The 26,842-nt window shown below is 46.8% G+C and overlaps 1 protein-coding gene across 1 annotated transcript; it reads left to right on the top strand.

Annotated features, from left to right (window-relative positions):
- The first annotated feature begins 16,774 nt into the window (after positions 1-16,774).
- LOC119286873 (receptor protein kinase TMK1-like) lies at positions 16,775-20,864 on the top strand. The gene is made up of 2 exons (XM_037566344.1): positions 16,775-19,136; positions 19,994-20,864. The coding sequence occupies exons 1-2, from the start codon at positions 16,790-16,792 to the stop codon at positions 20,521-20,523; spliced, it is 2,877 nt and encodes a 958-aa protein (XP_037422241.1). The 5' UTR covers positions 16,775-16,789; the 3' UTR covers positions 20,524-20,864.
- The last annotated feature ends 5,978 nt before the right edge of the window (positions 20,865-26,842 follow it).

The raw sequence follows: 26,842 nt of genomic DNA, 5'->3' as shown, positions 1-26,842 counted from the left end.
GTCTCAGACTTGTGTTTCATTAAGTGACATACCCATATCTACTTAAGTCATCAGTGAGGGTGAGAACATAACGATAGCCATCGCGAGCCTCGACGCTCATTGGACCGCATACATCAGTATGTATTATTTCCAACAAGTTGGTTGCTCGCTCCATTGTTCCGAAGAACGGAGTCTTTGTCATCTTGCCTAGGAGGCATGGTTCGCATGTGTCAAATGATTCATAATCAATAGGCTCCAAAAGTCCATCTATATAGAGTTTCTTCATGCGCTTGACACCAATGTGACCAAGGCGGCAGTGCCACAAGTATGTGGGACTATCATTATCAACCTTATATTTCTTAGCATTCACACTATGAATATGTGTAACATCACATTCGAGATTCAATAAAAAATAAACCATTGACCAGCGGGGCATGACCATAAAACATATCTCTCATATAAATAGAACAGCCATTATTCTCAGATTTAAATGAGTAGCCATCTCGCATTAAACGAGATCCTGATACAATGTTCATGCTCAAAGCCGGTACTAAATAACAATTATTGAGGTTTAAAACTAATCCAGAAGGTAGATGTAGAGGTAGCGTGCCGACGGCGATCACATCGACCTTGGATCCATTCCCGGCGTGCATCGTCACCTCGTCCTTCACCAGTTTCCACAGCTCCTGTTTTGAGTTACAAATGTGAGCAACCGCACCGGTATCAAATGCCCAAGAGCTACTACGAGCGCTGGTAAGGTACACATCATAACATGTATATCATATATATATCTTTGACGTTGCTGGCCTTCTTTTCCGCTAAGTACTTGGGGCAGTTCTTGAAGGAAATATGCCCTAGAGGCAATAATAAAGTTATTATTTATTTCCTTATATCATGATAAATGTTTATTATTCATGCTAGAATTGTATTAACCAGAAACATAATACATGTGTGAATACATAGACAAACAGAGTGTCACTAGTATGCCTCTACTTGACTAGCTCGTTGATCAAAGATGGTTAAGTTTCCTAGCCATTGACATGAGTTGTCATTTGATTAACGGGATCACATCATTAGGAGAATGATGTGATTGACTTGACCCATTCCGTTAGCTTAGCACTCGATCGTTTAGTATGTTGCTATTGCTTTCTTCATGACTTATACATGTTCCTATGACTATGAGATTATGCAACTCCCGTTTACCGGAAGAACACTTTGTGTGCTACCAAACGTCACAACGTAACTGGGTGATTATAAAGGTGCTCTACAGGTGTCTCTGAAGGTACTTGTTGGGTTGGTGTATTTTGAGATTAGGATTTGTCACTCCGATTGTCGGAGAGGTATCTCTGGGCCCACTCGGTAATGCACATCACTTACGCCTTGCAAGCATTGCAACTAATGAGTTAGTTGCGGGATGATGTATTACGGAACGAGTAAAGAGACTTGCCGGTAACGAGATTGAACTAGGTATTGAGATACCGATGATCGAATCTCGGGCAAGTAACATACAGATGACAAAGGGAACAACGTATGTTGTTATGCGGTCTGACTGATAAACACCTTCGTAGAATATGTGGGAGCCAATATGAGCATCCAGGTTCCGCTATTGGTTATTGACCGGAGACGTGTCTCGGTCATGTCTACATAGTTCTCGAACCCGTAGGGTCTGCATGCTTAAAGTTTTGATGGCAGTTATATTATGAGTTTATATGTTTTGATGTACCGAAGGTTGTTCGGAGTCCCAGATGTGATCACGAACATGACAAGGAGCCTCGAAATGGTCGAGACATGAAGATTGATATATTGGAAGCCTATATTTGGATATCGGAAGTGTTCCGGGTGAAATCAGGATTTTACCGGAGTACCGAGGGGTTACCGGAACCCCCCGGGGGCTTAATGGGCCATAGTGGGCCCTTGTGGAGAAGAGGAGAGGCGGCCAGGGCAGGGCCGCGTGCCCTCCCTCCCTAGTCTGAATAGGGCAAGGAGAGGGCCCCCCCCCCTTCCTTCCTCTCTCCCTCCTCTTTCCCCCTCCACTCCTAATCCAATAAGGAAAAGGGAGGGAATCCTACTCCCGGTAGCAGTAGGACTCCTCCTGGCATGCCCCCTCTTAGCCGGCCGCACCTCCCCCTTGCTCCTTTATATACAGGGGAAGGGGGCACCCTAGAGACACAACAATTGATCGTTTGATCTTTTAGCCGTGTGCGGTGCCCCCCTCCACCATAGTCCACCTCGATAATACTGTAGCGGTGCTTAGGCGAAGCTCTGCGTCGGTAGAACATCATCATCGTCACCACGCCGTCGTGCTAACGAAACTCTCCCTCAACACTCAGCTGGATCGGAGTTTGAGGGACGTCATCGGGCTGAACGTGTGCTGAACTCGGAGGTGTCGTGCGTTTGGTACTTGATCGGTCGGATCGTGAAGATGTATGACTACATCAACCGCGTTGTGCTAACGCTTTCGCTTTAGGTCTACGAGGGTACGTGGACAACACTCTCCTCTCTTGTTGCTATGCATCTCCATGATCTTGCGTGTGTGTAGGAATGTTTTTGAAATTACTACGTTCCCCAACAGTGGCATCCGAGCCAGGTTTTATGCATAGATGTCATATGCACGAGTAGAACACAAGTGAGTTGTGGGTGATATAAGTCATACTTCTTACCAGCATGTCATACTTTGGTTCGGTGGTATTGTTGGATGAAGCGGCCTGGAACGACATTACACGTACGCTTACGTGAGACTGGTTCTACCGACGTGCTTTGCACACAGGTGGCTGGCGGGTGTCAGTTTCTCCAACTTTAGTTGAACCGAGTATGGCTACGCCCGGTCCTTGCAAAGTTAAAACAGCACCAACTTGACAAACTACCGTTGTGGTTTTGATGCGTAGGTAAGAACGGTTCTTGCTAAGCCCATAGCAGCCACGTAAAACTTGCAACAACAAAGTAGAGGACGTCTAACTTGTTTTTGCAGGGCATGTTGTGATGTGATATGGTCAAGGCATGATGCTAAATTTTATTGTATGAGATGATCATGTTTTGTAACCGAGTTATCGGCAACTGGCAGGAGCCATATGGTTGTCGTTTTATTGTATGCAATGCAATCGCCCTGTAATGCTTTACTTTATCACTAAGCGGTAGCGATAGTCGTGGAAGCATAAGATTGGCGAGACGACAACGATGCTACGATGGAGATCAAGGTGTCGCGCCGGTGACGATGGTGATCATGACAGTGCTTCGGAGATGGAGATCACACGCACAAGATGATGATGGCCATATCATATCACTTATATTGATTGCATGTGATGTTTATCTTTTATGCGCATCTTATCTTGCTTTGATTGACGGTAACATTATAAGATGATCCCTCGCTAAATTATCAAAGTATAAGTGTTATCCCTGAGTATGCACCATTGCGAAAGTTCTTCGTGCTGAGACACCACGTGATGATCGGGTGTGATAGGCTCTACATTCAAATACAACGGGTGCAAAACAGTTGCACACGCGGAATACTCAGGTTAAACTTGACGAGCCTAGCATATAACAGATATGGCCTCGGAACACGGAGACCGAAAGGTCGAGCGTGAATCATATAGTAGATATGATCAACATATCGATGTTCACCATTGAAACTACTCCATCTCACGTGATGATCGGACATGGTTTAGTTGATTTGGATCACATGATCACTTAGAGGATTGGAGGGATGTCTATCTAAGTGGGAGTTCTTAAGTAATATGATTAATTGAACTTAAATTTATCATGAACTTAGTACCTGATAGTATCTTGATTGTCTATGTTGATTGTAGATAGATGGCCCATGCTGTTGTTCTGTTGAATTTTAATGCGTTCCTTGAGAAAGCAAAGTTGAAAGATGATGGTAGCAATTACACGGACTGAGTCCGTAACTTGAGGATTATCCTCATTGCTGCATAGAAGAATTATGTCCTGGAAGCACCGCTGGGTGCCAGGCCTGCTGTTGATGCAACTGACGACGTTAAGAACGTCTGGCAGAGCAAAGCTGACGACTACTCGATAGTTCAATGTGCCATGCTTTACGGCTTAGAACCGGGACTTCAACGACGTTTTGAATGTCATAGAGCATATGAGATGTTCCAGGAGTTGAAGTTAATATTTCAAGCAAATGCCCGGGTGAGAGATATGAAGTCTCCAATAAGTTCTACAACTACAAGATGGAGGAGAATAGTTCTGTCAGTGAGCATATACTCAAAATGTCTGGGTATAATAATCACTTGATTCAACTTGGAGTTAATCTTCCGGATGATAGTGTCATTGACAGAATTCTCCAATCACTGCCACCAAGCTACAAGAGCTTCGTGATGAACTATAACATGCAAGGGATGGATAAGACGATTCCCGAGCTCTTCGCAATGCTAAAGGCTGCGGAGGTAGAAATCAAGAAGGAGCATCAAGTGTTGATGGTTAATAAGACCACCAGTTTCAAGAAAAAGGGCAAAGGGAAGAAGAAGGGGAACTTCAAGAAGAACAGCAAGCAAGTTGCTGCTCAGGAGAAGAAACCCAAGTCTGGACCTAAGCCTGAGACTGAGTGCTTCTACTGCAAGCAGACTGGTCACTCGAAGTGGAACTACCCCAAGTATTTGGCGGATAAGAAGGATGGCAAGGTGGACAAAGGTATATGTGATATACATGTTATTGATGTGTACCTTACTAATTCTCGCAGTAGCACCTGGGTATTTGATACTGGTTCTGTTGCTAATATTTGCAACTCGAAACAGGGACTACGGATTAAGCGAAGATTGGCTAAGGACGAGGTGACGATACGCGTGGGAAATGATTCCAAACTCGATGTGATTGCGGTCGGCACGCTACCTCTACATCTACCTTCGGGATTAGTTTTAGACCTGAATAATTGTTATTTGGTGCCAGCATTAAGCATGAACATTATATCTGGATCTTGTTTGATGCGAGACGGTTATTCATTTAAATCAGAGAATAATGGTTGTTTTATTTATATGAGTAATATCTTTTATGGTCATGCACCCTTGAAGAGTGGTCTATTTTTGATGAAACTCGATAGTAGTGATACACATATTCATAATGTTGAAGCCAATAGATGCAGAGTTGATAACGATAGTGCAACTTATTTGTGGCACTGCCGTTTAGGTCATATCGGTGTAAAACGCATGAAGAAACTCCATACTGATGGACTTTTGGAACCACTTGATTATGAATCATTTGGTACTTGTGAACCGTGCCTCATGGGCAAGATGACTAAAACGCCGTTCTCCAGAACTATGGAGCGAGCAACAGATTTGTTGGAAATCATACATACAGATGTATGTGGTCCGATGAATATTGAGGCTCGAGGCGGATATCGTTATTTTCTCACCGTCACAGATGATTTGAGCAGATATGGGTATATCTACTTAATGAAACATAAGTCTGAAACATTTGAACAGTTCAAAGAATTTCAGAGTGAAGTTGAAAATCATCGTAACAAGAAAATAAAGTTTCTACGATCTGATCGTGGAGGAGAATATTTGAGTTACGAGTTTGGTCTTCATTTGAAATAATGCGGAATAGTTTCGCAACTCACGCCACCCGGAACACCATAGCGTAATGGTGTGTCTGAACATCGTAATCGTACTTTATTTAATATGGTGCGATCTATGATGTCTCTTACTGATTTACCGCTATCATTTTGGGGTTATGCTTTAGAGACGGCTGCATTCACGTTAAATAGGGCACCATCGAAATCCGTTGAGACGATGCCTTATGAACTATGGTTTGGCAAGAAACCAAAGTTGTCGTTTCTTAAAGTTTGGGGCTGCGATGCTTATGTGAAAAAGCTTCAACCTGAAGCTCGAACCCAAATCGGAGAAATGTGTCTTCATAGGATACCCAAAGGAGACTGTTGGGTACACCTTCTATCACAGATCCAAAGGCAAGACTTTTGTTGCTAAATTCGGAATATTTCTAGAGAAGGAGTTTCTCTCGAAAGAAGTGAGTGGGAGGAAAGTAGAACTTGATGAGGTAACTGTACCTGCTCCCTTATTGGAAAGTAGTTCATCACAGAAACCGGTTTCTGTGACACCTACACCGATTAGTGAGGAAGTTAATGATGATGATCATGAAACTTCAGATTAAGTTGTTACTGAACCTCGTAGATCAACCAGAGTATGATCCGCACCAGAGTGGTACGGTGATCCTGTTCTGGAAGTCATGTTACTAGACCATGATGAACCTACGAATTATGAAGAAGCAATGGTGAGCCCAGATTCCGCAAAATGGCTTGAAGCCATGAAATCTGAGATGGGATCCATGTATGAGAACAAAGTGTGGACTTTAGTTAACTTGCCCGATGATCGGCAAGCCATTGAGAATAAATGGATCTTCAAGAAGAAGACTGACGCTGACGGTAATGTTACTATCTATAAAGCTCGACTTGTTGCGAAAGGTTTTCGACAAGTTCAAGGGATTGACTACGATGAGACCTTCTCACCCGTACCAATGCTTAAGTCTGTCCGAATCATGTTAGCAATTGCCGCATTTTATGATTATGAAATTTGGCAAATGGATGTAAAAAACTGCATTCCTGAATGGATTTCTGGAAGAAGAGTTGTATATGATGCAACCGAAAGGTTTTGTCGATCCAAAGGGAGCTAACAAAGTGTGCAAGCTCCAGCGATCCATTTATGGACTGGTGCAAGCCTCTCGGAGTTGGAATAAACGCTTTGATAGTGTGATCAAAACATTTGGTTTTATACAGACTTTTGGAGAAGTATGTATTTACAAGAAAGTGAGTGGGAGCTCTGTAGCATTTCTGATATTATATGTGGATGACATATTGCTGATTGGAAATGATATAGAATTTCTGGATAGCATAAAGGGATACTTGAATAAGAGTTTTTCGATGAAAGACCTCGGTTAAGCTGCTTATATATCGGGCATCAAGATCTATAGAGATAGATCAAGACGCTTAATTGGACTTTCACAAAGCACATATCTTGACAAACTTTTGAAGAAGTACAAAATGGATCAAGCAAAGAAAGGGTTCTTGGCTGTGTTACAAGGTGTGAAGTTGAGTAAGACTCAATGCCCGACCACTGCAGAAGATAGAGAGAAGATGAAAGATGTTCCTATGCTTCAGCCGTAGGCTCTATCATGTATGCAATGTTGTGTACCAGACCTGATGTGTGCCTTGCTATAAGTCTAGCAGGGAGGTACCAAAGTAATCCAGGAGTGGATCACTGGACAGCGGTCAAGAATATCCTGACATACCTGAAAAGGACTAAGGATATGTTCTCGTTTATGGAGGTGACAAAGAGCTCATCGTAAATGGTTACATTGATGCAAGCTTTGACACTGATCCGGATGATTCTAAATCGCAAACTGGATACGTGTTTACATTGAACGGTGGAGCTGTCAGTTGGTGTAGTTCTAAACAAAGTGTCGTGGCGGGATCTACGTGTGAAGCGGAGTACATAGCTGCTTCGGAAGCAGCAAATGAAGGAGTATGGATGAAGGAGTTCATATCCGATCTAGGTGTCTACCTAGTGCATCGGGTCCAATGAAAATCTTTTGTGACAATACTCGTGCAATTGCCTTAGCGAAGGAATCCAGATTTCACAAGGGAACCAAGCACATCAAGAGACGCTTCAATTCCATCTGGGATTTAGTCCAGGTGGGAGACATAGAAATTTGCAAGATACATACGGATCTGAATGTTGGAGACCCATTGACTAAGCCTCTTCCACGAGCAAAACATGATCAACACCAAGGCTCCATGGGTGTTAGAATCATTACAGTGTAATCTAGATTATTGACTCCAGTGCAAGTGGGAGACTGAAGGAAATATGCCCTAGAGGCGATGATAAAGTTATTATTTATTTCTTTATATCATGATAAATGTTTATTATTCATGCTAGAATTGTATTAACCGGAAACATAATACATGTGTGAATACATAGACAAACAGAGTGTCACTAGTATGCCTTTACTTGACTAGCTCGTTGATCAAAGATGGTTAAGTTTCCTAGCCATTGACATGAGTTGTCATTTGATTAACGGGATCACATCATTAGGATAATGATGTGATTGACTTGACCCATTTCGTTAGCTTAGCACTCGATCGTTTAGTATGTTGCTATTGCTTTCTTCATGACTTATACATGTTCCTATGACTATGAGATTATGCAACTCCCGTTTACCGGAGGAACACTTTGTGTGCTACCAAATGTCACAACGTAACTAGGTGATTTATAAAGGTGCTCTACAGGTGTCTCCGAAGGTACTTGTTGGGTTGGCGTATTTCGAGATTAGAATTTGTCACTCCGATTGTCGGAGAGGTATCTCTGGGCCCACTCGGTAATGCACATCACTTAAGCCTTGCAAGCATTGCAACTAATGAGTTAGTTGCGGGATGATGTATGGTAACGAGATTGAACTAGGTATTGAGATACCGATGATCGAATCTCGGGCAAGTAACATACCGAAGACAAAGGGAACAACATATGTTGTTATGCGGTCTGACCGATAAAGATATTCGTAGAATATGTGGGAGCCAATATGAGCATCCAGGTTCCGCTATTGGTTATTGACCGGAGACGTTTCTTGGTCATGTCTACATAGTTCTCGAACCCGTAGGGTCCGCACGCTTAAAGTTTTGATGACAGTTATATTATGAGTTTATATGTTTTGATGTACCGAAGGTTGTTCGGAGTCCCGGATGTGATCACGGACATGACGAGGAGTCTCGAAATGGCCGAGACATGAAGATTGATATATTGGAAGCCTATATTTGGATATCGGAAGTGTTCCGGGTGAAATCGGGATTTTACCAGAGTACTGAGGGGTTACCGGACCCTCCCGGGGGCTTAATGGGCCATAGTGGGCCTTTGTGGAGAAGAGGAGAGGCGGCCAGGGCAGGGCCGCGCGCCCCTCCCTCCCTAGTCCGAATAGGACAAGGAGAGGGGGGCGGCGCCCCCCCCCCCTTTCCTTCATCTCTCCCTCCTCTTTCCCCCTCCACTCCTAATCCAACAAGGAAAAGGGAGGGAGTCCTACTCCCGGTAGGAGTAGGACTCCTCCTGGCTCGCCCTCTCTTGGCCGGCCGCACCTCCCCCTTGCTCCTTTATATACGGGGGCAGGGGGGCACCCTAGAGACACAACAATTGATTGTTTTATCTTTTAGCCATGTGCGGTGCCCCCTCCACCATAGTCCACCTCGATAATACTATAGCGGTGCTTAGGCAAAGCCCTGCGTCGGTAGAACATCATCATCGTCACCACGTTGTCGTGCTGACGAAACTCTCCCTCAACACTCGGCTGGATTAGAGTTCGAGGGACGTCATCGGGCTGAACGTGTGCTGAACTCGGAGGTGCCGTGCGTTCGGTACTTGATCAGTCGGATCGTGAAGACGTACGACTACATCAACCGCGTTGTGCTAACGCTTCCTCTTTCGGTCTATGAGGGTACATGGACAACACTCTCCCCTCTCGTTGCTATGCATCTCCATGATCTTGCGTGTGCGTAGGAATTTTTTTGAAATTACTACGTTCCCCAACAGTTCCGCTTCCAGTGACCGTTTCCCTTGCAATAAAAGCACTCAGTCTCAGGCTTGGGTCCATGCTTTGGCTTCTTCCCAGCAACTGATTTACCGGGCGTGGCAACTCCCTTGCAGTCCTTCTTGAAGTTCTTCTTACCCTTGCCTTTCTTGAAACTAGTGGTCTTATTCACCATCAGCACTTGATGTTCCTTTTTGATCTCCACCTCCGCCGATTTCAGCACCGAATATAATTCAGGAATGGTCTTTTCCATCCCTTGCATATTGAAGTTCATCACAAAGCTCTTGTAGCTAGGTGGAAGCGACTGGAGGATTCTGTCAATGACCGACTCAACTGAAACATTAACTCCCAGCTGAGACAAGCGGTTGTGCAACCCAGACATTTTGAGTATATGCTCGCTAACAGAACTACTCTCCTCCATCTTACAACTGTAGAATTTGTCAGAGACTTCATATCTCTCGACCCGGGCATGAGCTTGGAAAACCATTTTTAGCTCTTGGAACATCTCATATGCTCCGTGTTGCTCAAAACGCTTTTGGAGCCCCGATTCTAAGTTGTAAAGCATGCCGCACTGAACCAGGGAGTAATCATCACTATGCAACTACCAGGCGTTCATAACGTCTTGAGTTGCTGGTAAAACAGGTGTGTCACCTAGCGGTGCTTCAAGCACATATGCTTTCTTGGCAGCAATGAGGATAATCCTCAAGTTATGGACCCAGTCCGTGTAGTTGCTACCATCATCTTTCAACTTGGTTTTCTCTAGGAACACGTTGAAGTTGAGGGCAACATTAACGTGGGCCATTTGATCTGCAAGATAGATTGTAAAGACAATTTTAGACTAAGTTCATGATAATTAAGTTCATCTAATCAAATTATTTAATGAACTCCCACTCAGATAAACATCCCTCTGGTCATCTAAGTGATTCATGATCCAAATCGACTAGGCCGTGTCCGATCATCACGTGAGACGGACTAATCATCAATGGTGAACATCTGATCGCATCTACTATACGACTCATGTTCGACCTTTTGGTCTCTCGGGTTCCGAGGCCATGTCTGTACATGCTAGGCTCGTCAAGTCAACCTAAGTGTTTCGCATGTGTAAATCTGGCTTACACCCGTTGTATGCGAACGTTAGAATCTATCACACCCGATCATCATGTGGTGCTTCGAAACAACGAACCTTCGCAACAGTGCACAGTTAGGGGGAACACATTTCTTGAAATTTTTAGTGAGGGATCATCTTATTTATGCTACCGTCGTTCTAAGCAAATAAGATGCAAACATGATAAACAACACATGCAATTCATAAAGTGACATGACATGGCCAATATCATCTTGCGCCTTTGATCTCCATCTTCGAGGCGCGGCATGATCACCATCGTCACCGGCATGACACCATCATCTTCATCATCGTGTCTTCATGAAGTTGTCTCGCCAACTATTACTTCTACTACTATGGCTAACAGTTAGCAATAAAGTAAAGTAATTACATGGTGTTTATGTTGACTCGCAGGTCATAAGACAACTCCTATGGCTCCTGCCGGTTGTCATACTCATCGACATGCAAGTCGTGATTCCTATTACAAGAACATGATCAATCTCATACATCACATATATAATTCATCACATCCTTTTGGCCATATCACATCACATAGCATACCCTGCAAAAACAAGTTAGACGTCCTCTAATTGTTGTTTGCATGTTTTATGTGTCTGCTATGGGTTTCTAGCAAGAACGTTTCTTACCTACGCAAAAGCCACAATGGTGATATGCCAATTGCTATTTACCCTTCATAAGGACCCTCTTCATCGAATCCGATCCGACTAAAGTGGGAGAGACAGACACCCGCTAGCCACCTTATGCAACAAGCGCATGTCAGTCGGTGGAACCTGTCTCACGTAAGCGTACGTGTAAGGTCGGTCCGGGCCGCTTCATCCCACAATGCCACCAAATCAAGATAAGACTAGTAACAGCAAGCAAGTTGAACAAATCATCGCCCACAACTACTTGTGTTCTACTCGTGTTCTACTCGTGCATAGAATCTACGCATCGACCTAGCTCATGATGCCACTGTTGGGGAACATAGTAGTAAATCAAAAAAATTCCTGCGTGTCACCAAGATCAATCTAGGAGATGCTAGCAACGAGAGAGAGGGAGTGCATCTTCATATCCTTGAAGATCGCTAAGCGGAAGCGTTACAAGGAACGCGGATGATGGAGTAGTACTCGCGGCGATTCAAATCGCGAAAGATCCGATCTAGCGCCGAACGGACGACGCCTCTGTGTTCAACACACGTACCTCCCGGGGACGTCTCCTCCTTGATCTAGCAAGGGGAGAGGAGAAGTTGAGGGAGAGCTCCGGCAGCACGACGACATGGTGATGGAGCTTGCGGTTCTCCTGTAGGGCTTCACCAAGCACTACGGAGGAGGAGGAGGTGCTGGAGAGGGGGAGACTGCGCCATGGAAGGGGTGTTGCTGCCCTCCCACCCCCCTTCTATTTATAGGGTGAAGGGGAGAGGGGCCGGCCCCTCTAGATCCCATCTAGAGGGGGGGCGGCGGCCAGGGGGGAACTTGCCCCCCAAGTCAGGTGGGAGGCGCCCCCACCCCTAGGGTTTACAACCCTAGGCGCCTTGGGCCCTTGGGGGTGCACTAGCCCACTAGGGGGCTGGTTCCCACCCTTGTTCAGCCCACTTGGCCTATCGGGGAAGGTGGCCCCACCCGATGGACCCCCGGACACCTTTCGGTGGTCCCGATACAATACCGATAACCCCCGAAATTATTCCAGCGACTGAAACTGGACTTCCGATATATAATTCTTCACCTCCGGACCATTCCAGAACTCCTCATAACGTCCGGGATCTCATCCGGGACTCTGAACAACCTTCGGTAACCACATACAATTTCCCATAACAACTCTAGCGTCACCGAACCCTGAGGGTGTAGACCCTACGGGTTCGGGAACCATGCAGACATGACCGAGACACCTCTCCAGACAATAACCAATAGCGGGATCTGAATACCCATATTGGTTCCCACATGTTCCACGATGATCTCATCGGATGAACCACGATGTCGGGGATTCAATCAATCTCGTATGGAATTCCGTTTGTCCATCGGTATGTTACTTGCCCGAGATTTGATCGTCGGTATCTCTATACCTTGTTCAATCTCGTTACCAACAAGTCTCTTTACTCGTTCTGTAACACATGATCCTATGGCTAACTCCTTAGTCACATTGAGCTCATTATGATGATGGTTATCGAGTGCGCCCAAAGATACCTCTCTGTCATACAGAGTGACAAATCCCAGTCTCGATTCATGCCAACTCAACAGACACTTTCGGAGATACCTGTAGTGCACCTTTATAGTCACCCAGTTACATTGCGACGTTTGATACACCCAAAGCATTCCTACGGTATCCGGGAGTTGCACAATCTCATGGTCCAAGGAAATGATACTTGACATTAGAAAAGCTCTAGCGAACGAACTACACGATCTTGTGCTATGCTTAGGATTGGGTCTTGTCCATCACATCATTCTCCTAATGATGTGATCCCGTTATCAACGACATCCAATGTCCATGGTCAGGAAACCATAACCATCTATTGATCAACGAGCTAGTCAACTAGAGGCTCACTAGGGACATGTTGTGATCTATGTATTCACACATGTATTATGGTTTCCGGTTAATATAATTATAGCATGAACAATAGACAATTATCATGAACAAGGAAATATAATAATAACCATTTTATTATTGCCTCTAGGGCATATTTCCAACAGCTATCTCCGTAGGGCTTCACGTAAGCACTACGAAAATATGACCGAGGGACGAAACTGAGGAGAGGGGTGCCGCACACGTTGCTTGGTTATCCTATTGGTTCGATAAACCTTGCTTCTCAATGAGGGAAAATACTTATCTCTACTGTACTACATGTCCCCTCCTCTTTGGGGAAAAATTCCAATGCATTTTACAAGTAGCAGCTCTCCGGTGGAGCGACTCCGCCGGGGAAACTTCCCTCCAGGAGGGGAAATCGAAACCATCAACATCATCAACGATCCTCTCATCATGGGAGGACCAATCTTCATCAACATCTTCACCGTCACCATCTCATCTCAAACCCTAGTTCATCTCTTGTATCCAATCTTTGTCCCAAAACGTCAAGTTGGTACTTGTGGGTTGTTAGTAGTGCTGATTACATCTCGTAGTTGACGCTTGTTGGTTTATTTGGTGGAAGATTATATGTTCAGATCCTTAAGCATATTCAATACATCTCTAATCTTGAACATGAATATGATTTGTGAGTAGTTACTTTCGTTCTTGAGGACATGGGAGAAGTCTTGTTATAAGTAATCATATGAAGTTGATATTCATTTGATGTTTTGATGATATGTATGTTGTTCTTTGTCGGTGCCAAAACCGGCGGATCTCGGGTAGGGGGTCCCGAACTGTGCGTCTAGGATCGATGGTAATAGGAGGCAGGGGACACGATGTTTTACCCAGGTTCGGGCCCTCTTGATGGAGGTAAAACCCTACGTCCTGCTTGATTAATATTGATGATATGGGTAGTACAAGAGTAGATCTACCACGAGATCAAGGAGGCTAAACCCTAGAAGCTAGCCTATGGTATGATTGTATGTATATATTCTATCGACTAGCCTGGCCTCGGTTTATATAATGCACCAGAGGCCTAGGATAACAAGATTCCTAGCCGAATACGCCGGTGGGGAGGAGTCCTTGTCTTGATCGCCAAGTCTTGTGGAATATTCCTTGTATGCGGCAGTTGTCCGAACTGGCCCATGAGTATACGGCCACGGGGGTCCTCGGCCCAATCTATTAGATCGGGAGATGACGTGTTGAGTACCCCCTAGTCCAGGACACTGTCATTCTTCCTTTAGTGGTGTCATGTGAACGTCGACTACATGACATCTCACAATGCTTGAGACTAAGAGAAGGCATTAGATAGTAATATGTAGATGATGGGTTGCTAGAGTGACAGAAGCTTAAACCCTAGTGTATTTGTTATTCCGCAAGGGGCTGATTTGGATTCATATGTTTTGTGCTATGGTTAGATTTATCTTTCTTCTTTCGTAGTTTCAGATGCTTGCGAGAGGGGGTAGTCATAAGAGAGAGGATTGTTCAAGTAAGAATAGCACCCCAGCATCGGTCCACCCCAATATCAAATTATCTAAATAGCGAACGCGAATCAACTAAACATGATAAACGTGACTAGATGACAATTTCTATGTGTCCTCGAGAACGCATTGCTTGCTATAAGAGAACGTTCCGTCTTATCCTTTGCTATGAAGATGATTGGGCCACCTTTCTGCACCTTTGTTTATATTGCTACTTGTTACTTGTTACGAATTACCTTGCTACTAAATTATCTGTTACCACTACTTTCAGTACTTGCAGACAATACCTTTCTGAAAACCGATTGTCATTTTATTCTGCTCCTTGTTGGGTTCGACACTCTTACTTATCGAAAGGACTACGATTGATCCTCTATACTTGTGGGTCATCATCGGCGAACATCGAAAGAAAAAAAGGAGGGTCGCTTAAAGAGAAATGAGGAGCATGGATCCAAGAGGGATAGGAAGTCATAATAGTCACTTGCTTCCCTTCTAGTATTTGGTCATCTCGAGCTTGGTGTTCACCTTCAGAACTTGTGTTGGCAATGTTGAACTATTTCTTGTCTTCAACGAGTTGAACTATTTGCTATGCTGGATATGTTGAAACTATTTTGTATGTTTGTTGGATATGTTGAAACTATGTGATGCTCTCGATTACTATGTTGGATATGAAACTATATTGTTGTTATCTATATCCTGCTTTAAAAAGCATAGAACGGTAATCTATATCTTGTTTTAAAAACATAAAATGATTGCTCTGCTTTTAAAGGGAAAAGTACCATACCGCCAAGTTGCCTGGCGGTAGGGTTACACACCCTACACCAAAAAAATATTTCGATGCAACAGTATATTTGCCATAGTTTTCAACCCTTTTCAGGGCCCAGAAAAACTTTATGCGAGCAGCATAAGGGTTTGAGGGTTTCAGGGGGTTAAGCCCCTACCGCCGTAGACCTTGGCGGTAGGGGATAACTGCCTACCGCGATGCCCCTGGCGGGAGGGTACTAATCCACGTCATTGCGACTGACGCCCCCGTCTCCTTTGTCGTCACCCTACTCGTGAAACCCTTTTCCTACCGTCGTAGATCTTGGCGGTAGGGTTATAACTGTCTACCGCCGGGGGCTCTCTTCTGGCTTCCTCTTGAATACTGCTCTCTTCTGGCTTCCACGAGTTTCCACCTGACCGGCTACGTGCGCATGCGACGCGAGCTGTCGCCGCGTCACCCGTACACTGGTGCAGGAAACGGCCGAGGCCGCCGGTGAACTCGCCAGCCAACGCCGGCCCCACGCGTTCCTTTCCTATTATCTCCGGCGTTATTTTCTCCCAGCTGTGCCGCGCATACGATACGAACGGCGAGCCGTAATTACGGCCAGACGCGTCGCGGCCAGGCCCGGTCCAGACGGTCGCCAGCCAGCCAAAAGTTGTTTCTTTCCCTGTGCCGTCACCGTCAAAAAAGGCAATTCCAGCAAGCAAAAAAACCCGAAAAGGAGCGTTACTAGTACTACGAAGAGCTTTTGTTGGCTAGCAGGAGTAGGCCCGAAAAGCCTGCCTTTGGTGCGTGGGCCGTCACAGATCAAGTCCATCACGGCCGTCCATCGCGGCCGCACGCACGCACGGCCGCACGGGGCCGAGCCCGCAGAACATCCCGCCACAAACCGCGCATGCATTGATTGCCGGATGCGGCACTACAGGCCCCCGCGGACGCTGACTCCCCGGGCCCACACCCACCGCCTCCACTCTACTCCGCCCGCCTCCCCAGACAGAGGGAAGCAGAAGCCCTGTGTCGCTGCGGGCGGGCCCCGCGTCCAGCTCCCCTCCAGCAGCACAGCACAGCCCCGCCTTTTGGTGCGGGTTTCAAGGGTTTCCAATCCTAGCCCCGCAGCCGGGCCCACTTGCCAGCCGTGTGGAGCGGACGCGTGGGGGAGGGGCAGGGGCGTAATTCCTTCCGCAGGCCCGCGAACCCTAAATCGGCGCGGGTGGGCCCCGCGCATGTGCCCTCTCTCTCTCTCCGCCCAGCCCATGTGCCCGGCGCTCCCTCTCTCTCCTCAGTTAAATCTTCGTCTGCATCCCGAGACTTACTCCCCCCCCCTCTCTCTCTCTTCCCCCCTTCCGCATCTCTCCCCTCTCCGCCACCGCAATGCAGTCCCCCACCGCGTCCACCGCGCGGCGGCGGCGGCCCGGCCTCGCCGCGGGATTCCTCCTGGCCCTGGCCGTGCTCCTGGCGGCCGTCGGCGCGGCGGCGGCGGCGGGCGGCCCGGCCTCGCCGCAGGACGCCGCGGCGATGCAGGCGGTCTCCAAGGCGCTGGGCGCGGACAAGGCGCTCTCCGGATGGGGCACCGGCGACCCCTGCTCGTGGGACGGGGTGACCTGCGACTCCGGCGGCCGCGTCACCGCCGTCCAGGTCAAGAACAAAGGCCTGACGGGGACGCTGGCGCCCGAGGTCCGCAACCTCACCGCGCTCATGCGCCTCGAGCTCTTCAACAACAGCCTCACCGGCCCGCTCCCCCCGCTGGCCGGCCTCGACTCACTCCAGATCCTCAACATCCACGACAACGGCTTCACCTACATCCCGGATGATTTCTTCAAGGGGCTCACCGCGCTCAAGGAGGTCTACCTCGACCACAACCCTTTCGCGCCGTGGCCGTTCCCGGCCGGCCTCGCCGACTGCGTCTCCCTCACCAACTTCTCCGCCAACAGCGTCAACATGACCGGGACGCTCCCGGACTTCCTCGGCTCGATGCCGTCCCTCCAGCAGCTCAATCTGGCAACCAACTCGCTGTCCGGGCCCGTGCCGCCGTCTCTCGCCGCCGCGACGTCCCTTGAGGTGCTCTGGCTCAACGGCCAGAAAAAAGGGAGCCCCCGCTTCAATGGCTCCATTAGCTTCGTCGCCAACATGACTAAGCTCACGGAGCTGTGGCTGCACTCCAACGACTTCACCGGCCCCTTGCCGGACTTCTCGGGGCTTACCAGCCTTTCTGACTTGGATCTCCGCGACAACCAGCTCATCGGTCCGGTGCCAGCCAGTCTTGTCAACCTCAAGTCTCTGAAGAATGTGAGCCTGCGGAACAATTTGCTGCAGGGACCGTTCCCCAACTTCAGTTCCACAGTCAAAGCTGTAATGGACGGTAATGAATTCTGCTTCGAGGATGCCGGGAAGCCGTGTGATCCCCGTGTAGACCTGCTGCTGGAGGTAGAGGCTGGGTTCATGTACCCAGCGAAGCTCGCAGCTGGTTGGGCGGGGAACGACCCATGCAAGTATCAGCTGGGCGTTTTATGTGATAGTGGTAAGAACATCACATCGCTGAATTTTGCCAAAATGGGGCTTAACGGGAGCATCTCACCATCTATCGGGAAGATTGCCACACTTCAGATGCTATTTCTTTCAGACAACAACATTACTGGCACGGTGCCGAAGGAGCTCGCTGAGTTGCCAGCACTGAGAAAGGTCGATCTGTCAAATAACAATCTATATGGGAAGCTTCCTGAATTTCGCAAGAATGTGGAGGTGATACTTGATGGCAACCCAAACTTTGGCAAGCCTGCTCCTGCGCCTGGACCAGGTGGTAGCAGCAATGACACTAAGCCTGGGGATGAAAGTGGTGGAAGCAACAAGAGATCCTCTTCTACCGGTGTCATTGTTGGGTCAGTGGTTGGAGCTGTTGCTGTACTAGGCCTTATTGCTGCATTAGGATTCTATTGCTATAAGAGAAAGCAGAAGCCTTCCGGAAGGGTGCAGAGTCCACATGCTATGGTCATCCATCCCAGGCACTCAGGGTCAGACCCTGACATGGTAAAGATCACAGTTGCTGGGGGAAATGCCAATGGTGGTGCGGCCACGAGCGAGCCATATAGCCAGGCAAGCAGTGCCCCCCGTGATATCCATGTCGTTGAGGCTGGGAATATGGTCATTTCAATTCAAGTACTGCGTAATGTGACCAACAACTTCAGTCAGGAGAACATCCTTGGTCGTGGTGGGTTTGGCACTGTCTACAAGGGTGAGCTCCATGATGGTACAAAAATTGCTGTGAAGCGAATGGAGTCTGGTGTTATGGGCAACAAGGGGCTAAACGAGTTTAAATCAGAGATTTCTGTGCTGACCAAGGTCCGTCATCGGAACCTTGTGTCACTGCTTGGATACTGTCTTGATGGTAATGAGAGGATTCTTGTATACGAGTACATGCCACAGGGTCCAGTGAGCCAACACCTGTTTGAGTGGAAAGAACACAATTTGCAGCCGTTGGAATGGAAGAGGCGACTCAGCATTGCGCTTGATGTTGCAAGAGGTGTTGAGTACCTGCACAGCCTTGCTCAGCAAACGTTCATCCACAGAGACTTGAAACCATCAAATATACTTCTTGGTGATGACATGAAGGCCAAGGTGGCAGACTTTGGATTGGTGCGGCTTGCGCCAGCTGATGGGAAGTGTGTATCAGTAGAGACAAGGCTTGCTGGAACTTTTGGATATCTTGCCCCCGAGTATGCAGGTGAGCATCCCGTATATTTTGTGCTTCACTTTTCTGATTCTCTTGTATACAGTTCAATTAACAAACACAATATATTTAAACTATGTCATATCCAAAATAGTGTCCAAATAATTTGATATTTGTAGTGATTTTTGGACTGCCATTTAGTTCTGATGATTTTAGTATTTAAACTGTTATTGATCAGTTTAGTTCTAGGATTTATTTAGGTGCTTCATAAATATCAAGATTCAACTAGGTTGAAAATGAGTGTGTATCTGATATATGAGAACTATTGAAAATGTGCTACCAAAACATGTGTAGTATTGGACAATCAATTCAGTGATCTACTCTGATGAGCTTGTGTCCTTAGTTGGTCCATTTGACCAGAAATTAGCATGCTGTTTTATTTTTCTCTCAAATGGCTAAATGTATGTCGAGTGAACTGCTTTGCGTACTCAAAAGTTCAAATATTAGTAATTTAGTATGCCACGGAGTAGCTGTGGGCACTAACATTAACAAACATGCTCATGAGAAGATCTCTTTCGCAAGCTGAGCTAATTTTGTGCCTTCAAAATCAAAATAAAGAACAAACTTGTTCATGAGAAGATTTCTTTCACAAGCTGAGCTAATTTTGTGCCTTCAAAATAAATAACTTCCAATAGCCCCAAACCGTGAATGGATCTTCATTTTTTTACCTTTAGCTGGTGCAGCTACTTCCTGTCAGGAACTAAAGTCATTTATTTAAATATGATGCTGCATCATCTTTTTTACTGCATTGTCCCAGTTAGTGATCTGAGTCTAGCTGCATATTTTAAAGCTCCATTTCTGCCACTTGCAATACCTGTATAATAACTAAAACCTAACATCTTTTTGCGCAGTTACTGGACGTGTGACCACAAAAGCTGATGTCTTCAGCTTTGGTGTCATTTTGATGGAGCTGGTGACGGGACGCAGGGCGCTTGATGACACACAGCCTGAGGATAGCATGCACCTGGTTACATGGTTCCGGAGAATGCAGCTCAACAATGATACGTTCCAGAAGGCGATCGACACAAGCATGGAGCTTGATGAGGAGACCTTAGCCAGCGTTAGCACGGTCGCACAGCTCGCGGGTCACTGCTGTGCTAGGGAACCACATCAGAGGCCCGACATGGGTCATGCCGTGAACGTGCTCTCTACTCTTTCGGAAGTGTGGAAACCCGCAGACCCAGATTCAGACGACAGTTACGGCATCGACCTGGACATGACGCTGCCTCAGGCGTTGAAGAAATGGCAGGCCTTTGAGGACAGCAGCCATTTTGACGGCGCGACCTCTTCGTTCCTGGCGAGCTTGGATAACACCCAGACCAGCATCCCGACGCGGCCTCCAGGGTTTGCTGATTCCTTCACCTCCGCCGACGGAAGATAAACCCTGTTTGTTGGAAAGGGAAAGCCAGAAGCTCCGCTCGCTCAAAATGATCATTCTGTTCATTCATTCCTTTAGCCTCTTCACCCCTCCTCCTCCCTCCCTGCCTTTTAAATGTTGGTGGATTTGGCCTTGTGCTGCCATGCCATGTTAGCTGTCCGTCGATCATGTATGATGATGTGGTCTTTACTCGAGAATTCCCTGGAAGTCTGCTGCGACTAACCGCTCGGTGCTGCTGCTATTATTGTTAGCTTTGAACCTAAGTAGAAGATTGTTAGGGTTGTTGGCTTGTACTCAACATTGATCTGCTCCATGATTAAATTGATCCCTGTCAGTATCCTCAACTGCTCCACTGGTCGTTGTTATCCAATCCTTTTTCTTCCTGGGACTATCATTTCTGAGCCAGCCTTTGAGGAAAGGAGGTGCGGCTAATCTGCACCTGGGCTCAGCTGCACCCACGCTTAGAAAAAAATTCAAAAAAAATACTAGAAAAATTCAAAAAATTCCAATTTTTTTTGTGGTGGTAGATAATTTGACGCGTGAGGTGCGCCCCAAAATTCAACTCATTTGAGCATCTGAGCAGCTCTCGGCAAAAAAACACAAAATCAGGGTCTGTAAAAATGTTTACTGTTTCACGCACTGTTTTGACCCGATTTGTCTTTTTTGCCGAGAGCTACTCGGATGTCCAAATAAGTTGAATTTTGGGGTGCACCTCACGCGTTAAATTATCTACCACCACAAAAAAAATTAGAATTTTTTAAATTTTTCTAGTATTTTTTTTAAATTTTTTGCTGAGAGGGAGCAGATGAGCCCGGGCACCGTTTTGAGTTTCCCGCCTACCCCCATTATTCTTGGGCCTGGCTCAGCCGTCTCACCTGCCCGCGGCGATCACGGAGCGGATAGACGCTACACCCTGTCTAATTTGTGGCGCCAGGTTGGAACCTGGAATTGCTCCAGCATAATAAAACTGGAGTATGCCTGAAGCCGTTGCGGCCGCTGACTCAGCAGTGAGCATCCCAGTCTTTTCAGCTGGTCGCCAGCTAATCCGGCATTAGTTAGAAAAAATAAATAAAGTTGGTCGTCAATCAAATCCCCCATGTTACTGCTGACCTGCGACAGGAGTCCGGACAGCGATGCGCCGCTAGATTAGTGCCTACTACAACTAAGATAAGAACAAGAGGCCGAGAGAGATGCTGGATGAATGATCAAACGACGTGACTCGAGTCTGATATAAAATGCTTATGCTTATTCTAATAATGCGTTCCAAGTTATAGTGATGGCGACGCGACTGCATGGGCATGGCCCTGTCCCATCGGATTCGCACGCCGAATTAAACGTTCGAAAACCTGTGCATATATTTTCTGGTGGTGGATGGTGCTGGCAGTTGCAAAAGGCATATTGTTTTTCTCGCTGTCCACACCACCTTGCGATTCCAAGCTCACGTCCGCCTCAGCGCCTCGCAGTCCCCAGCTCCAGGGTGGCCTAAGGCATCCTCGCCCGGCTCCGTCAACCGCCGTTAGGCCAACTCCACCGCGCGACCCCAAACGGACGTCCGTTTTAATCCGGTTTTGTCCGTTTGGGTAGGAAGACGGGGTCGTGTCCTGGGATACGGTGGCCGTGCGCCCAACGCGCGGATGCATCCCGGCCGCGTACTTTTTCTATACAAGCCCTTAAACTTTTTTTCATCATTCATTCTTGGTACATGGGAATACATCATCAAATTTTGACTAGAAAAGCAAGACCAAAGAAAACAAGAACCATAAGAATACATTTTACAAGATATCCAACTTCCATAACTGCTTCTGTAAGTTGGATTAGTGCCTTTCCGATGCATTCATTGTTGATCTGCGGAGGAGCCGCCTCCATCTTGCGTGTTTCTTTCTTCTTCGAGTCTAAAGAAGTAGAGGTTGCTTCCTCGCATCTAGTCTCGTGTCTAGCCTCTAATCTGGCAACAAGTGCACTTGTCTCATCTACAGCCTCTATGCTAGCTAAAAGTGCACCAATATCTACTAAATTGCGCTTTATCAATATATCGATGTACTCTTCTTCCCAATACCAAAACTTGCATCCATTCTACACAACAAAATTTGAAGTTAGCACAACTAGTCAAATCTAGAGCACAAACCGAAGCTAAAAAAAGCACATACCACATCGTTTAAACACTTGATGAACACCCATCCGGGATGTTCCGGCGTTGTACACACGCGGCGCACGACCTTCTTTAGGCAGTGGTCGCACTTAATGAGCGGCAACGGTGCGCTGACGAACTTTTGGGCTAGCACCGAGCCCGGCCGAGCGCCATTCGTGTATCTGTCAGCGGACCACCGACGGTGTAGATCTGAGCGGCTAGAGGAGGAGCCACTGCCTGCATGTGGCCTTGCGGCCTTGCCATGGCCTTCTGGCCCGGTGCCCGACCAGTCCATGGTGTGGCGCGGCCTTCCACAGCCGGGCGAGTTCAAGACCGACCGGATTCGCCCCAAATTCGGCCGGCGGGTGCGGAAAACAGGTGGCCGTGGTTGGGTAGATCGGGGGCGCCGAGAGGAAGGGGTTGCGCGAGCATCCGTCTGAGCTGCATAGCTACAATGGCAGCAACGGCGGCGGCGGCGAGGGAAGAATGGGGAAGAGTGAAGAAGAATGGAGGGCGTGCGGCCGTAGGGAGGGAGGGGGCGGATAGAAAAAGGCGCCCCTGTGCCATCGACGGGCTGGCCAGGTGTCACGCCCAATATGCGACCCTATCCAAAAGAAACTCGAAGGTCCCACTAAGGATAGACCCGCATATAGAAACGCTTTTGCATGGTGGATATCATTACATCAACATTACATAATAGATGGGGATACATACAAGAGGCATACATGCCACAAGAATACAACATCAGAATACATCAGAGCACCATCCGACTACGGATGAAACACAACCAGAAACTCAAACGACATCCACCCTGCTAGCCCAGGATGCCGACCTGAAACCTATCCCCTGATCGAAGAAGAAGCAGAAGAAGAACTCCAAAACAAGCAAACATCGCTCTCACGTCATGATCATCGCAAACCCGTACCTGCAACTGTTGTTGTAGTAATCTGTGAGCCACGAGGACTCAGCAATCCCATTACCATGGGTATCAAGACTAGCAAAGCCAAATGGGAAAGGAATGGGTAAAGTGGTGAGGTTGCAGCAGCGGCATACGCAAATGAGAGCGAGAAGAGAACAAGCGGAACGGTCGTCAACTAGCAATGATCAAGAGGTGATCCTGAACACCTACTTACGTCAAACATAACACAGAAACCGTGTTCACTTCCCGGACTTCGCCGAGAAGAGACCATCACGGCTACACACGCGGTTGATGCATTTTAATTCGGATCTGGTGTCAAGTTATCTACAACCGGACATTAACAAATTCCCATCTACCACATAACCGCGGGCACGGCTCTCGAAAGTTTAAACCCTGCAGGGGTGTCCCAACTTAGCCCATGACAAGCTCTCGCGATCAACAAAGGAATAGACCTTCTCCCAGGAAGACCCGATCAGTCTCGGAATCCCGGTTTACAAGACATTTCGACAATGGTAAAACAAGACCAGCAAAGCCTCCCGGCGTGCCGACATCCTGATAGTAGCCGCGCGTATCTCATCTCAGGCCACGACCGGATGAGCAGTCCGTACAACTAAAACCAGACCTCAAGTTTCCCTGAGGGGGCGCTGCAAAGCGCTCTAGTTTGGACCAACACTTAGACAAGCATTGGCCCGGGGGGGGGGGGCTGAATAAAGATGACCCTTGGGTTAATTACTCCCAAGGGAAATATAGGTGGTGGTGAGGCAAATGATAAAACCAATGTTGGGCCTTGCTGGAGGAGTTTTATTCAAAGCGAACTGTCAGGGGGGTCCCATAAATCACCCGACCGCGTTAGGAACGCAAAATCCGGGAACATAACACCGGTATGACGGAAACTAGGGCGGCAAGAGTGGAACAAAACACCAGGCATAAGGCCGAGCCTTCCACCCTTTACCAAGTATATAGATGCATTAATAATATAAGAGATATTGTGATATCCCAACCAAAATCCTGTCCACCATGGAGAAATCTTCAACTTCACCTGCAACTAGCAACGCTATAAGAGGGGCTGAGCAAAGCGGTAACATAGCCAAACAACGGTTTGCTAGGAAGGGTGTCAAAGGTTAGAGGTTCATGACAATTTGGGAGGCTTGATAAACAGGTAATAGGTAGCGCAACATAGCGATAGAACGAAGCAACTAGCATAGCAATGATAGTAGTGAGATCCAGGGTAGCGGTCATCTTGCCTGAAATCCCGCAAGGAAGAAGAACAAGTCCATGAAGAAGATGAAGCCACGAAGACGAACCACACGTAGACGAACGAATCCTCACGATCGCAACGAAACGGGAACTAACAAGAAGAAGCACACAACATAGTAAACACACCACACATGAACAAGACATGATGCATGACAAAGCTACATGAAGCTACTCATGGCAAGAGATGATGCAAACAAGAACAACACATCAAGGCAAGTTTAAATGAGGCCGGGAACAACATATATCAATTCCGGTAAGTTCTCATATGCATATTTCGAAATTGGTCCAGAACTGAATAAACCTTATGTTGAAGTTGTTAAACAGCAAGTTAAAGAGCACCAAGATGATCTACACGAAATTCTAGTCAAGTTACATATAAAGTTAGATTCGGAGCTACGGCCTAGAAGATATGAGCAAAACAAGATAAACATGACATTGATGCAAAATGCACCCAAACATCAAACAAACACCTCAAAACAAGGATGCAACATGATAATATGAAGCTACATGCAAAATCAAGCAAGTTTCATATAGAGCACACTCAAAACGGAGCAATGGTTCAACACATACACTCTATACAAGTCATAACAATAATTGCCCATAACAGCAACTAGGCATCTTACAAGCATCAAAACAACATGCTACAGCACCCCAACATAATAACAAAAGACATGGGCATGAAGTACAGGTAAAGCATAACAAAACATGAACACTGAGCTATCTCGAGAAATCAATGGATCATGCTCAAAAAGACATGGAGATATTGCAAACATTAACAGTTTCAGACTTTAACAGAAATAACATCAGGTTGCAATGTTTAGAGCTATCAAACAGCATGTTACAGGAACTTATCATGGCAAACAAATGCATGGCATGAATCTACTAAAAGCATAGATCAAAAGTCCCTTACTGACCATAAGCCAAAAAGGCATAGAAAATATGATGGCACCCATGTAAACATGGCAAGTTATATTACAGATTCATACATGGCAGGAACAACAATAAGTAGGCATGTTGGTGAGCTTGAACCACTCACCACAGAGCAATACATGGCATGGCAAGACAACCAACAGTAAGAAGGCATGTTTATGAAGCTAAGCATGGCAAGAGCAAGGTCATAGGATGCATGGAACACTAGCAAAACACATGGGAACTAGTGAACTTAATGTTAACAGGCTGATAGCAACATTATGAAGCAACTTTAGTGCAAGATAACAACATGTTCCAGCAGGCTATAATTGCAACCAAGGGCATGAATGGATAGAGCATCACATGTAGATCAAAACATGTTTATAGAGCATCTCCAGATTATGCATAAAATGATTAGTAGCAACATGTTAACATAGCAACAAAATATAACAGAATCTGACTAGCAGAACAGCAACAGCAACTACCCTACTTAGCAAGCTTGATACATTCAGCACACAACTCACAAAAATACATGGTTGGCACCCCTGGAAAGATGGCATGGCATAGATCAATATACATGTAGACATCAACCTCATAGGATGCACACATCAATCATGGCAAAAATGACAAATGAGCAAGTTATAACAGTTTCAGCAGATTAACAACAACATGCACTCTTCCAACAGCATTTTGGGTATCAAGATGAGCTCAAATGAAAATGATGCAATGGAATGAAATGAAGTACTCGTTGAGGCGAACAATTTGACATATTACACGCACGAAACGGAGCTACGGCTACAGAGATACAATGCGATGAACATGACATGATTATGTCAAATATTTCGGGACTTAGGCATTTTTCAGGAAAAAAACATGCGGGCGCAATATAACTAAGATGCGCGTGGGGCGGGGCTTAGCGGGTCGCTCACCATTGGGCTCGGCCCAGGTCGCGGGGAGACTGGAGGCAGGCCGGCTCGCTGGGCCGGACGGGGGCCCATACGGGCGTGCGACAGGGGCGAGGCAGGCGCGCGCGCGTCTGTGCTTGTCTCCGAGCGCGACGGCGGCGGCTGCCGGCGGCGAGGTACCGAGGAGGAGGCCGGGGCAGGTCC

Source organism: Triticum dicoccoides, chromosome 4A (assembly GCF_002162155.2).
Source record: "Triticum dicoccoides isolate Atlit2015 ecotype Zavitan chromosome 4A, WEW_v2.0, whole genome shotgun sequence".
Lineage (NCBI taxonomy): Eukaryota > Viridiplantae > Streptophyta > Magnoliopsida > Poales > Poaceae > Triticum > Triticum dicoccoides.
The sequence above is the reverse complement of the archived record's forward strand: the minus strand, read 5'-3'. Positions and strand labels throughout refer to the sequence as shown.

Excerpts from the sequence above, each read along its gene's own strand:
- LOC119286873 (XM_037566344.1), top strand. The coding sequence starts at position 16,790 with ATGCAGTCCCCCACCGCGTCCACCGCGCGGCGGCGGCGGCCCGGCCTC. Across the intron at positions 19,137-19,993 it reads TCTTGCCCCCGAGTATGCAG|TTACTGGACGTGTGACCACA; the intron begins GTGAGCATCCCG and ends CTTTTTGCGCAG.